The 13,907-nt window shown below is 48.4% G+C and overlaps 3 protein-coding genes across 4 annotated transcripts; 1 reads left to right on the top strand and 2 right to left on the bottom strand.

The window, feature by feature from the left end:
* Nucleotides 1-178: 178 nt before the first annotated feature.
* On the bottom strand, nucleotides 179-1,221 carry LOC117587634 (RIP-like protein). The gene is made up of 3 exons (XM_034278502.1): nucleotides 983-1,221; nucleotides 857-922; nucleotides 179-791 (listed from the first exon to the last, which is right to left on the bottom strand). The coding sequence occupies exons 1-3, from the start codon at nucleotides 1,100-1,102 to the stop codon at nucleotides 387-389; spliced, it is 591 nt and encodes a 196-aa protein (XP_034134393.1). The 5' UTR covers nucleotides 1,103-1,221; the 3' UTR covers nucleotides 179-386.
* Nucleotides 1,222-2,248: 1,027 nt separating this feature from the next.
* LOC117588050 lies at nucleotides 2,249-8,414 on the top strand. Its single transcript, XM_034279101.1, has 5 exons — nucleotides 2,249-2,945; nucleotides 3,004-4,800; nucleotides 4,864-7,029; nucleotides 7,092-7,290; nucleotides 7,361-8,414. The coding sequence occupies exons 1-5, from the start codon at nucleotides 2,504-2,506 to the stop codon at nucleotides 8,157-8,159; spliced, it is 5,403 nt and encodes a 1,800-aa protein (XP_034134992.1). The 5' UTR covers nucleotides 2,249-2,503; the 3' UTR covers nucleotides 8,160-8,414.
* Nucleotides 8,415-8,842: 428 nt separating this feature from the next.
* LOC117588052 (ER degradation-enhancing alpha-mannosidase-like protein 3) lies at nucleotides 8,843-13,135 on the bottom strand. 2 transcript variants are annotated; one of them, XM_034279107.1, is made up of 8 exons: nucleotides 12,695-13,135; nucleotides 12,197-12,636; nucleotides 11,976-12,122; nucleotides 11,097-11,916; nucleotides 10,640-11,033; nucleotides 10,337-10,581; nucleotides 10,075-10,173; nucleotides 8,843-10,019 (listed from the first exon to the last, which is right to left on the bottom strand). In XM_034279107.1, exons 2-8 carry the CDS (start codon nucleotides 12,361-12,363, stop codon nucleotides 9,486-9,488), a joined length of 2,406 nt encoding a protein of 801 aa, XP_034134998.1. In that variant the 5' UTR covers nucleotides 12,364-12,636; nucleotides 12,695-13,135; the 3' UTR covers nucleotides 8,843-9,485. The 2 variants fall into 2 exon arrangements, with proteins under 2 accessions (XP_034134998.1, XP_034134997.1); XM_034279106.1 differs by having other exon boundaries at nucleotides 10,310-10,581; nucleotides 12,695-13,134.
* Nucleotides 13,136-13,907: the final 772 nt, after the last annotated feature.

Below are 13,907 nucleotides of genomic sequence, written 5' to 3'. Positions count from 1 at the left end.
AAATACTAAAATATACCTACTCATTTTCAAAATATACCGAGAAAAATAATCGAATATACCCGCTCTGTTTAAATAAATGAACATGAAATCATATTATCCCGATTTTGCTTTTCTGTTTAATATTACTAGCTGGCTAGGGCTCTGAGGACTGACTATTTAATTTTTACAATTAGATGTATTAATTTTGTAGAATGGTGGCTAATTTTAAGGTCTATCTTTTAATAGGTTTACAAAAAATATAACGTTATAACTTAGGAATATTCGCATTTTTCACAGATTGTATAGATATCATTAAATTAAATCTAGAAATGTTTGTTTTTATATAAAATATATTTAGTATTAAAAAGGAACGGTTTTAACATAAACTGAATTACCTGGTCAAAAAACTAAACAGATGAGAAGTAATCGCAGCTTCCACACATATTGTAGAGGTGACCTGTAGAAGGCTCTATAAAAAAACGCAGTGCTTGAGTACACTTAGTTTCATGTGATGCAATTTGTTGCTGCAGCAATTTCTCCAGTTCTTCCATGTTAGATGTGTGCTCAAACTGAATTCCGCACTCACACTGGTAGACAGTTTCCTGCCGTTTCAATGGTTTTAGAAGGCAGACAGGGCACAGCATATTTTGGTGCACTGGCTCGTCTGGCTCCACGTACGTTTCCAAATGTTGTTCACCCAAAGCATACCATTCGTTGACATCAGAAAGTAATTCATCCAGAAGGTTCTGTTCCAGCTCCAGATCTTTCTCAAGCTCGCTAAGTTCCGTGCGAAGAAAGTCTTTTAGTTCATCCTGCGAGCGCAAAATGATTGTTCAATATGTTTCTCTAGTTCTCTAGTTTGCACTCATTCACTTACCAATTGTATTGTGCGGTTAGAATCTATTAGTCTTGTGCGAGTCTCTATTATACGCTTGCGGTACTTCTGAGAGTGACAAATAATGAAATAAAATTGTTAAGTGAAATGGATTATAAATTTCATTACCTCACGCAACATATCGCGCAGTTTCGGCATGCCCATACGGTGTCTCTTGGCCACATCTTGAGCGTGCCTTTTTTGCTCTACTGACGTACGGTAAACGGGGGAAGCTTGCGGAGAACTCATGGCAATTCAATTGCAAATCTCAATGCACCCACGTATATGTCCTGGGTCTATAGAGATCTCCTAGTACTTTTTTTTCAAAGTCTTGTAAGATTGTCGCTTGATGCACCGCAATTTGTTGTCAGCGCTTACCAATACTTGTGTGTTCGTATCGATTTATCGTATATCGATAAATGCCATTGTCTGGACAATGCAATACTTTCCAAAAACGCAGAAAAAGTATTAAAAGTATTTATTTTTGAGTATTTATTTCAAAATAATTGGCGGGAAGTAGGAAGAATCTTAAATATTAGAATCTTCAAGACAATACGTACTTGATTTAAAGCAATACAATTGAGAGGGAAATCAATAATTAAATTTAAAAATAATTTTAAAATTGAATGTTATTTAGTTATCCCATACTAATTCCAGTACAGCCGTTTTTGCATAGAGGCACTAGGCGAGTGTTTCTCAAACATGCTTCCGGGCATTTTTGATGTCCTGTCAAAGGGCAAAGGCTTTGTAGTCTCTGCGAAAAAGCTTTTGGCTATGGCTTTTCAATAAGATAGCAAGCCTTAGTGTGTCGCATGTTGTTGCAGTGACCTGGACACTGCTGTGCATAAACAAACCCTGGCGCATCTGCGAATCCCTGAGGGAGTTTGACAAATCTTTTGAAGTAAGACGGTTGTCCGTTGTCTTTGACAGAGTCATCATAGAGTGCATGGATAAAGAGTTGTCGTTGGTCTTTTCCTTGCTGGCATGTGTGTCTGTGCTGCCCGTCCTCAAGCCTGATGTTAGGTATGTAGGTCTTTGGCAAAATTGTTCGGACATGCATGGACCTCCCCCCGGGAATTGGGGGCTCTGGAAAAAGAAGTGTTCGTTGTTTCCAAAATTTTGAGACATTCTGGCGGCGGACTTATTATCAAATTATATTCTTATATTTATCAACTCCCTGCCCAGAACATTGCCTTGAAGATCTTAAGATTTACTTCTTATTACATTCCATCCCGCCATGTACTTTGAAATTCTATGTCGAAAAAAAACTTGTATACTTTTTTCACTTTCAGCCAATCAAATGTTTCGTCAAAAGGGCCAGTGTTATGTAACGACCTTTGGCAGGAACGATAACAAAATAAGAAAATTAGAGGTGTAATTAAAAGTAATCACAAGAAATAAAAATAATTTGTTGCTGCCAAAAAATACACGAACTATGTGCGTTGCTACACGCACAAAAATATCCTAACAAGGCGGGCGTCGACAATCATGTTGTGCAGCCATTCGCAGTTCAGACATTATTTTTTATCTCGTACATAGAGTTGAGCAAAGATTTTTAAATTTCACGTGTAGTTTCCCAAAAAAAATATTCCACAATTGCTACCATTATTCAATCCTCCAAGTTTAATCGATTCGTCGTGAATTAATACAATGTCCAGGCGGGACAGGGCCTACGCGCAGGCAGAGGAGCGCTGGCTCGACATCATCGCGTCGAGAGGTGGCGTATCGGTGGAACAAGCACAAGTCGGCCCAGGCCCTCTGGGCGGTGAAGCGGCCAATGAAGAACGGGCCCACTTTAGCCGGGAACACAACGCGAATGAGCAGCAACTGCTGGACCCTGCTGTGGACAGCCTGCTGCACATAATCTCCGACGACTCCGAGATTTGCAGTCTAATATCGAGCGATGGCACCGAGCTTCATGGCTGGCCCGAAAAGGACGACCCCTCCACAGTGGAGAACGTGGACCATGGCGTCTACGGACTCATTCGCACAATATCGCAGTCACAGGGCGAAGATCTACAAGCTGCACACTACTCGGCCTGCACGCCACCCAAAAGGGCGCGAATGAGCTGTGAAATAATCGAAATTAATGGTTAGTTTTTCCCCAATCTTAAGCACATGGTTTTTGTGCTAACTGCATTCCTTTTTAGATTCTCCAGAGGAGGCCACAGACTCGGGTGTGGTCTTTATGCAATCGGTATCCGCAAATCCAGGAGTTCTGCTGACCAACGGCAGCCTCGTCGACTCTCATATGTTTGAGATTTTGCCGCATTCCGAGGAACAAGCTCTAGAAATGGTTGATCCAAGCGGCACCGAGCAGTGTGTTGTCTACGAGGATGTGGACGGCGAAATTGTCCTAGCCGAGGAGCACTGCTGCGAGATAATAGTCTCCACTCAGAACGAGCAGGCCTACCTTATGTCCGGCAATGGAGCGCTTCTCCGGCATCATTTGAACGGCTCGGGCTACATCGATGGCGTGGCAGGGGACGAGGATGAGGAGGAGACGCGCATGGAGGCCGGCAACAATGTTTATCTGAGCGATGCGGCCCTGGACCAGCCCATGGTCCATCATCATGAGCTGGTCGAAGAAGATGAGGGCGAGGGCGAGGAGGCGCACAATGACAATGAGCATGAGAACGCAAACTTTGTGGACGACACTCCACTGGAGGAAGAGCGCCCCGATATATGTCAGGTGTACGACCACGAGCTGGAAGACCACGACAACGAGGGCGAGGAAGAGGATAATAACCAGCAGGAGCACCGTCATCATCATCATCAGCTGCAGCTCGAGCAGGAGCTTCCCCTGGAGCAGGAGCTTCCCCTGGAGGAAGAGCTTCCCTTGGAGCAGGAGCTACCTCTAGAGCATGTCCCAGAGATGGACGCAGAGCAGCCAATAGTCATCAGCGACATTGAGGAGGAGCAGCCCGAGCACAGCAGCCCCACACAGTTTCCAAATAGCTCCTCGTCCACGCCCAATGGCAGCGACAACTTCGACTACGATGACGATCTGGGCCTGGGCGAGGACGATCGACATAGAAAAATGCAGCCAGCTAAGCGCAAGTATCCGCCACTGCTGAAGAACACTCTCTTCGCGGAGGCCATGGACCGGCGTCTGGCGACCATTTGTCAGGCACAGCCGCAGATGAGTCTCAGCGAGAAGGTGGCGACCTGGGAGATGGCCACCACCCACGACTGTGAGGCTGTCGAGGATGTAGAGAACTTTCAAGCCAACTTTGAGCAGCACGAGGCTTCCATGGCTTCCAAACACCACAGCTTCAACGAGTTTCGCGAGACACTGGAGCGAAATATGGAAAAGGTCAACCGCCAGTTCATGCGGAGTCCAGCCCAGTCGACAGTGGACCATGGCCGGGCCAGCCCCAGTCAAGGAACGTCCGCTCAGGAGAAGCCTCTCATTCAGCGACGACAGCTGCATGTGCTGCACACAGAGGATACCATTGTTCTCGACGATGACGAGGACGATTGCTACGAGGTGGGCGGAGACAATCCGTCTGTTGTCACCCTCACACCGGAGGTTGAACTGCAGGCACTCACCTCGGTGCAGGAGGAAGAACTGCAACAGCAGCAGCAGCAGGAGGAGGAGGAGGAGGAGGAGGGGCCCAAAATCGCACCCGACATGAAGACAATTCAGACGCAGACATCAGTCCAGCGACTGGCCACAAAGGAAACTTCCACAGCAGATCTGGCACCGCTGCCAGTGGCCTCAGTATCCACTGCCTCCGCAGAATCTCCAGCCCCTGCTGCCGCACCCGAAGCACAGGCAATGAATGACATGCCACCAGCCATTATATCCACGGAAACTGCAGCTGACCGTGAGCTGGTGGACGTTGTCTTTGGAATGATGGGAAAGAAGGTGACGAAACAGCAACAGGAGCTACTGCTGGAGCAGCAACATTCCCGATTTGAGGAGAGTCTCCTTCCTCCATTCGGTAAGAGTATAATTCGAGCGGGAAACCATTATGTAATCTAATCATCCTTTGTTTTCCCCATAGATGTGTCGCATGGCATGAGGGCTGGACTGAATGCTGTCGCCTTTGGCGATTGCCCCAACGATGCCATGTTCTACGAGCAGCAAGAGTTCTGCAACTATCTGGGACTTACGGAGATGTCCACGGCCAATGCGGTGGCCACAGCCATGCGGGAGCTGGCCAACAGCACGGTGGCTCGACGCTCGCTGAGAGTGCGGCCGCAGGAGCAGCTGGACAGGATGCGCAGCGATGTGCGTGGCAAGCGGAAGGAGAGAAAGCAGCAGCTTCAGCTTCAGCTACAACAAAATGTAGCGTTGAACACCAGCAGTGAGCAGAGCACAGAAGAGCAAGGCACAGCTGCAGCCGCTGAAGAGCAGCGCCAGTCCACACACGAGTACGACCAATACTATAGGGCACAGGGCGATCGCCCATTAGCCTCCGATGCGGAGGACCAGGAAGCGGAGGAGAATGCTGACAATAGATGCTTAAAGTCTGATTTGGTTGATGCGCAGGTCTTTGCCCAGATCTGTGCTGCTCCCACACCCACCCAGGACCAGTTGCTGGAGACCTTGCAGCAGCAGAGCCTCAAGCGAGCGGAGGACAACAGATGCTCCAGGTCTGAAGTGGTGAGGCTGGAGTGCATGCAGAAGCGCTTGCGACAGGCACGTGAGTCGAAGCCATCCATCTACATTGTCGAAGCGATGAGCAATGCACCGCCAGAAGTGCTGCCAGAGTCATCACCAAAGCAGCGTACACGAGCGCGAACGCTGACGTCCTCTCCCAAGCGCATTGTCGAAACTACGAGCTATGACGGGCCGCGTCCCTCTCTGGAGAGCTCCAGCCCAGACAGAACCCAGTTGAAGTACAATCCAAAGCTAACTAAAAACCAAGCGCAAACCTCCAAGGCTCCCCGTAAGAGTCAACCGGAAAGCAAGAAACCAAGGACCACGGCGGGTGCAGCAACCACCCCTAAAGCGGGCGCTCCTGCACGCACACGGGACCTGGTTACACGCTCCACGACGCACATGAATTCGAAGCTGCTGCGCAATAGAAAGGTCAATCTGCTGAAGAGCTATGCCCTCACGGATACGGCTGCTCAGGGCAAGGGCAAACGACTAAGCGGCGGCACCGCCGCAAGAGCAGCCGCAAAGAAATCGGCCAAGGGCAACGCAAAGAAACCACCGGAACCCACCGACACCCAGGAGAAGAAGTTGCCCGAACAGCATCGCCTCGAGCAGCAGCAGACGGCTCCTGCTACACCACCGCACACTCCAACAAATATGGCAGCAAGGGACACCAACGCTTTGACAGTAGATGCTGGGGTTACACTCCCAAAGAGCGCCAGGCGTGAGCGAGCTCAGACTCTACCAGGGGCTGAGACCAAGGCGTCTGTTCAAACTGCGGCAGGCCCTTTGCCAGCTGCCCACTTATCCAGTTTAATGCATGTTACTGCTGATCCACTTCAAATCCATGGCTTGATGGACGATTCCCAAGGGTTTTTCGCAACCCACGCGCCTATATCCCCAGCTAAGGACCTAGTGGGTCGCTATATGTTAAGTTCCCGTCAATTTGCTAAACAACAAGAGCCACAAGAGCTTTACATGCAGGCCAATCCCTCGGGCTATACCCAATATAGTCAAAAAAACAGTTCAAACTATGCCCATGCCCATGCCCAAGCCCAGTATGCAAGTTTGTCCAAACCCGCATTGATCTATCAGCCAATGGGCAGAACAGAAGGCGGAAAGAAGGAACCAGAGAAGGAGCTACATTTCTCACGTCGTCGGCCGTCGCAACAAACGGAAACTTCCGGACTATATACCGACATAAATCGTGCCCTTCCCCCCGGTGGCATGGTGCGACTGAGCGATGGATCTCGTATGTTAAGCAACCCGCTGGCGGGCAAACACGGCAAGGTGTTGTACATCTACTATGAGCTGGACCAGCTGATAGTACTGCAGGAGCACTGCGTCAGCTTTTGGAAATACTCGAAGGTCTTCAATGTCTTGCACAAGCCACGAAGCCCAAACTCCACCGCGGCACAGAACACTGGAGCATCCACACACTCGATACTTTCAGGTGGCCAAGGCACCGAATCGCAAGCCACCGAATCTGAGCAATCTCATGCAGATGAAGACTTTGAACGTGGCCCGCGTTGGGTGAATCTGGGCAAACTGAGGCGCATTACAAATGGTAATCCACATGATATATCTTTTCTATATCTTTCCTAATTTCTACTTTAACTCCCTTTACAGACGCTGAGGTGTTTGCGCCGTTCGGGAACAGGCTTTGCGTGCACAACTCGACGCCTGTGTACGTGGAGATGCGCTGCCATCCGCTAGACCACCACAAGCGGGAAGTCACGCTGACTTCACTGCACGTGAACATTTACTACTACTGCGAGGAGGAGCTGCGTCCCAAGATGCATTCCGTGCACCTGGATGCGGTCAGCTGGTGAGTCTTGCAAATTAAAATACAATAATCCAACAACTATCATTGATGTTTCCTCTCTTTGCTACTGTAGTGACGGTTCACATGTGATTTTCACAAGCATTACAGAGTCTCGCTACTTTGTGGTAGCCTGGCAGCAGGAGGTAGTTATGGGTAAGCCACGCTCTGGCATCTGCAAGTACTCGCTGACGCCCACGCTGGACACGCTGGCCTCGATACGCGAGTTCAAGCAGCTGCGCCACGAACTGAAGCACATTGAGTGCCTCACGGAGGATCGCCTTATTGGCTATGGTCAGACGCGCATCACGATCTGGGACCATCGCAGCGGAGACACGCTGATGAACTATGACCTCTGCTGCCCGCTGGGCCGCAGCCTGACCGCCATGCACTATCCCAGCTTCGACATGGACCAGAGCAGCATACTGGTCCTCTATCAGCACATCGAGTCGCATGAGCAGTCGGACAAACCCTCCGAGGTGCACGTAATTGCCTGCGAGCTGTCGCATGCGACGCCCTCGCATCGTCTGCTGCAGGTTCACCGTCTGCCCGCACCACAGTTCAATGAGCAACTTCAGGCCGTCAACACGGGCGATCACCTGATCCTCAAGGCCATCACAGGCGATGAGATTTGGATAAGTTCCGCCGATCCCAGGCAGTTGACGTACGTGGCACCGCAGGGCAATGGTTCGCTGCGGTTCTATGCGCGCCACAAGTCTCAGGTTATCGAGATGACACAGCGCACCCTCACCGTAGACAGCATCGCCAACCACATGCTGCAACTGGCCGTGCAGCAGCAGCAACAGATTATGAACAGCAGCCAGTCGCCCATGTCTTTAGCTGCTTCAATCCTGTCCATGCCCGTACCAGTATGAACCCCACAAGAGTGCCTCAGCCTCATCTGTCCCTGTCCCTTGAGCGATTTGTAATGGCGTCTAAATCTGAAATGTAATATTCATAAATCCCACAGATGTACAACCACAACCCACACCCAAACCCTGACCCACTCGTCGTTTATATATTTGAAGGTATGTAATATCCGATACATCATTAGTTCACTCTACTCCCATCCCCTCTAGTCTAAGTCCTAATTCTAAGTCGGCCTTAATTAAGTCATCCATTTTGTATCATCTAAGTGTTTTTTATTTCATTGGCGTTTTCGTTTTTTAATTTTTTTAATTTGAACTTGAACTTTTCTTAAAGGAAAACAAAACTCTAGACATATTGAAAATTAGTCAAAGTAGTTCTAGCTCCTAAGTATAGAAATAGTATCTACATTTGATCTACTGCTCGCGAAATGGAACCGAGTCTAGCAGTAGAAATGAGTGTCATACAATAAGTTAAGTGACTAAAAAAAACCAAAATGGAAACCACAAGCCGAATGTCATTAAATGGATCCCCTTTCAAATATATCTATAACTGTATAATTATTGTTTCCTTCTCGACTCTTCCCTCTCGCCAAAGAGTTTGTAGGGGAAGATCAGCGAGTCAAAAATGGGGAATCCTAAGACTTTTTACATTTGATTCATGCACACGAATCACAAGAGAGAGGAATTGGTTTGGTTTTATCAAATTCTCGTATATTTTAAACTATTTTGGTATATGAACTTAACAATTTCAACTACAGATTGGCTTCTCGTTATCGACTTATTACTTAGTAATCTAGTTGCGCTTAAAACTAAACACTAATTAGTACTTTTTTTTTCTACTAACATCTAATGTTTGTATGTACAAAAGATTTACTTACACGGAAAGTAAAACTCGATATAAAAATTGGAAGGGGAAGCTGCGGAACTACACTCGTACAGTGTATGTACCATGTGTGTGGGTAATATCTGAAGTTGTTCGATCGGCCCGGCAATAGTTGCAGCTACTTGAAAGCCAATTGCCAACCTGAGAGAGTTGTGCCGAACCGAATCACAAAATGCAAATGAAAGAAAAAAAAACTCTCCCGAAGAGGAAAGTACTAAAATTTACGGCTAGCTCAAGTGGTTCCGTTTACGGGTGTGCGGGGGGGTATCCTTACGTGTCTAGTAAAGTACAACAATTTTATAATATAGTTGCGACTAAGCGGCCAAAATGTACAAATTACGAATGTTGAAATTTCCATTGATATTCTTTCAAATAGGGGATTTGCGAAAGCCACTTTCGGGAGCCGCTGAAGCTGAAGCGTTTACGGTGGGGTGGGTGGAGTGCAGCCACTACAATTCCCTGTCCGGCTTTTGGGCCGATGCCGTCGTGCCGTTCTGCCGCCCCTCTTTGGCCAGTTGCCAGCGCTTGAACTCCACCATTTGCATGATCCGCACACGGAGCGGGTGCTCGCGCCGCTTCATTACCGCCGCCAGTTTATTGAACTCCACGTTGTACATGAAGACCACGGGTATGAGTACATCGTCGGTGCCATCGCCGGACATGGCAAACATCGGTTGCGTCTCGCCGGAAGAACCTGGTACATTATCACAGACAATTAAAGCCACAGCGCCGGCCTTTTGCGCCAGTCGTGCCTTGCTGACAAAAGTGCAATCGCCGCGTTCGGCCACCAGAACCTTGCCCCTCGCATCATCAGCGCCATCCTCCACCTGATTGAGTTTCTCGCCGCAGGCTCGCAACGGATTGGCCAGTATGACGTCGCCCTCCACAAACTGCTCACCAATCAGCTCTGGACTAAAGTGCGAAGGTCCGGCCATCAGAGCAGTCCAATCCTGAAGCTTCTCATCAGTGGCATAAGCCACGGCCTTTAAAATTATGGAAATATATTTATTTTAGCTTTTAATGGACTCATTTACTCACCTGCAACTGCGCCAACTGATTCATGCTCTGAATCTTTGTTAGCTCCAGCATTTCCTGCATAAACTGCAGTCCCATTTCTCCCTCCTCGTGACTCTTGGCCTGTTTTTGGGTGGACAGAATATAGGTTATGATAACAACCAGTAAAGCGAGGAGAGGAGGCATTACTTATAATGTTGAAACGCAACCAAAACAAAAGAGGAAAAATAAAAAGTGCAAAACAGAACGAAAAACTTACATTATAGAAACTATGAAACAGTCGCACCTTGCCTTGGCTGCGGTCCCCTACCGAAACCATGGTGATGCCCATGTCGTAAACAGCTCGCAAATGATCCGCATTGCTTGCCTGAAAATCCAGGGCGCTGAGTCGCTTGCCACTGCTGGTGCGCGGACACGAGCCCGTAATGAAGTTGCGCAATGGTTTGCGTACTTTCTCAGGAAAAAGCTTATTGGAGCTGGGGCAGGTGCGCATGAAGTCGAGTACATTGTGCTCGTCCGATTGCCGAAAGCCTGTAGGGGGATTCTATAAGTAACATATAATCTTTAAGAGATCCCCGAGAGCACTCACTAAACGTGGCATTCCCTAGCTGTGCAATCGACAGGGGCAGCAGATGTGCTTCCGTGGTGAAGACAAACTCATCCACATTGATGATCAGATCCTGCGGCTCGGAGAACAGGAGAAACAGATACTTGAATGTCTCGGATAGGACGAACGAGTCCATGCGATCTTCGTGCTTGCCCGTCCGCACATCATTCACAGCCGCATAGCCGCAGGAGACCTTGGCATACTGTTGCAGAGTCTTCAGCGCTCGCTTGCCCACCTGCAGGTAGTGGTGGTCGCCCGTGGCGCGATATAAAAAGTACGTGGACTCAATGAACTCGGGCCGCAGATGGTGCTGGCCCCAATGGATCTGAAAGTCCACGGTAAATGCTTCCGGGATGAGCTTGTGCATCTGCATGACCTATTTCAAAGAGTAAACATAATCAATAACATATTTCAAAGTAATTAAAACTGATTAACGCACCTGGTAGAGCATCTCGTGGGTCTGCACTGCTGGCTTCAGATCACCAGACAGTACTTGGAGGCCCGGCCAGAAGGCCAGCAGTGAGTCCATGAAGTTCCTGGACTTGGCGTGCGGCCTGTGCATTAGCACGTCCAGCAGCATGGGTCCCTCGCTGACGTACTTCATCACGGCATTGTAGTGGCGATTAAAACGCGCCAGATACTTGTCGTCGCCAAGCAGGACGTACGACTTAAACAAATACTCGTAGTAGCTGTCGATGCCGGCACCCACGCCCGAGTCGCGGCGCACCCAATCGCCGGAGTGGACGTTCAGGACGGTGCCCATCAGATCTGAGCCGCGATGGCGCAGCTTCCACAGCGCATCCATGGCGGCATGGGCGCGCACCTCAAATATGGGATCCCCTGTGAGACGCGACAGGGCAGCAAACTCCAGCAGAATCGTGCCGGCACAGGCCGTGCATGTCTCGCGTGACTTCTTCAGCATGGGATCCTTCATGCCGTTGCGCAGGTTTACCCTCGCATGCGGTATCCCTGTGGACGTATTGAACGCCGGCAGCAGACGATAGCCCAGCTCGCGGGCCATCTCCAGCAGCTCGCCCTTGTACCAGTGCATCACGTCCACCTGCTTCTGCAGGTACTCGGAGAGAATGTGAGCCGACAGCAGGCCGCCCACCATCCGAATGTTTGTCTCAAACACCGACACAATGATGTCGCTGTCGAACTGGACATCACGAATGACCAATTTGACGGCATGCTCGAACTCTGTAAAGTCACCGAGCAGCACCAGGGTATCCAGAGTATCCACCAGGGTCATGGAGAAACTGCAACACACATCCATAATTACATTTCGAGCTCAACTTGCGCTCATTTCCACACTCACTTTCCCAGTATGTCATCCATGTCGCCCCGTGAGGGTGTCACGCCCCGGTAGCGCCCTTTGCAGGAGAGAGGCATCAGCTCGTCGGCTGGATAGGCGTTTTCCATGTACGCACGATACGCATGGTAGAACATGTCGCGCGCCTCTTCCCTGTAAAAACAAAGACCGAAAAATAATAGTATGATGAATATCATTTAGGCACCCTGACTATCCTTGACTCTTACCTTAGCTCCGTTCTCTCCTTATGGGACATGTTTTGTGTCGGCATGGCGGTGTCACTGCTGAGTACACTGGCGACCATGATGAGCAGGGCCAGTAGGAATGTGAACACCAGCCGCTGGGCGGAGGAGAAGGGTATGGATGTGGATTTGGACATGCCTGTCGGAGACATTGTGCTGCAGTGGATGTGGTTATGGAGGGGTTGCCCAGGCTGAAAATCGCTAGCTCGAGGGAAGGCGCCGTTCACTTTGGTTTTCGGCAGCCGGAGTTGCCGCTGGTGTCGTTGCCTTAGTCGTCGCCGTTGTGACGTTGACCTTCACTTTGAACGTGTTGTTATAATTATTTCGTGTGCGTCGCCTCGTCTCTCTCTCAAAGTCGTTTTTGTTGACTTCTCTTTGGGCCCGTGGTCCGTCCGTCCGATTGTTTTAACTTTTAAGCCAAGCCACTGCAAGTTAATGGAAACTGTAAGCTAATCATTGGTCTGGCCTGACAGCGAAACTTACCAAATAATTTTGATTCCAAGAGCAACAACAAACGACGACCTAATTTTCCAATTCCGCTTTTATACTATAGTTTATGTGGCGAATACAATTAGTCGCACTTTTCCCTGCACTTGTGCGACGGCGACGGAGACTCGTTCACCAGCGGAACATGCATTTTTTTCCGAGTGCGTCAGCCTGCCCGAAAACTGAACCGAATAGGTGGTGGTTTATTTTTAATCTTGTTTTATATTTTTTTATTTTGCTTCAATAACAAAACACCACGACTGCAGCGGCACACGATGAATTTTGAACGCTGCTGCTGTGCCCGAGAGCCGATTAATGCCTCATTCGGACTGATAAGCAATTTATGGTTAATGGTCTCAAGAGATTGGCTTGTTGTACGCCTCGCTGGCAAATTAAGTAATGTTGTTTCTTATCAATATTGCAATTTCCTCCACTAATTCCGCATAAAATCGGTCGGCAGTGTAACCGCGCATTTATCTATCAAATATACCGCACGACCCTCAAAAATATACCGAATTAATCCTCATTTTAATAATATATACAGGAAATATACCGTAATTTAAAATCATATTCCTTTATTTTGATATTCTTTTTGATATTACTAGCTTGCAAAGACTTTTAGCACTGAAGCAATAATTAAATCCGATTGAGAAGCATTTTGGCATATAATGAATACTCCGTTTTTATTGGATTGTATACCTTATGACATTATATGACAAATAAAAGAACAAAAGAAAATTTATTTTGTGAAACTGCACAAGCGAGTGGTTTTGGAGGGGAGTTCTTTAATTTGTGCAATATAATTGGGGTTTTGGGACTGTGTTAACTTCTTTCTTTTGCAAAGAAAAACGAGAAGGAACGTGTGAGACGCTTCTTACGCGTCACAACTTTTATACCCGGCACTCAGTACTACATCTGTACTTTAGCGGTTATTTGTCAACTTTGACATTTTTTCCTCATCTGTCATCTACATCTACAACACTTCTCACGCCAACACGCTCCTTTAGGTCACCCCCTTCCCTAGACCCACACACACACTCTGCAGAGGCAGAGGCAGCGCCCGCACAGAAAAAAAAACAAAAATAAGCTAAGGGACAGGGTGGGTTAAAAATCGGCAGAGGCAGAGGGACGGCAGAGGACGCATAATACAGAAGCAGAGTGTGAATGAGATAATCTGCCAAAAACAAATATAATCTGCGGGACGGGGTGG

Source organism: Drosophila guanche, unplaced genomic scaffold (genome assembly GCF_900245975.1).
Source record: "Drosophila guanche unplaced genomic scaffold, DGUA_6, whole genome shotgun sequence".
Classification (NCBI taxonomy): Eukaryota; Metazoa; Arthropoda; class Insecta; order Diptera; family Drosophilidae; genus Drosophila; species Drosophila guanche.
Note: the sequence above shows the minus strand (reverse complement) of the source record. Positions and strands in the feature narration are given on the sequence as shown.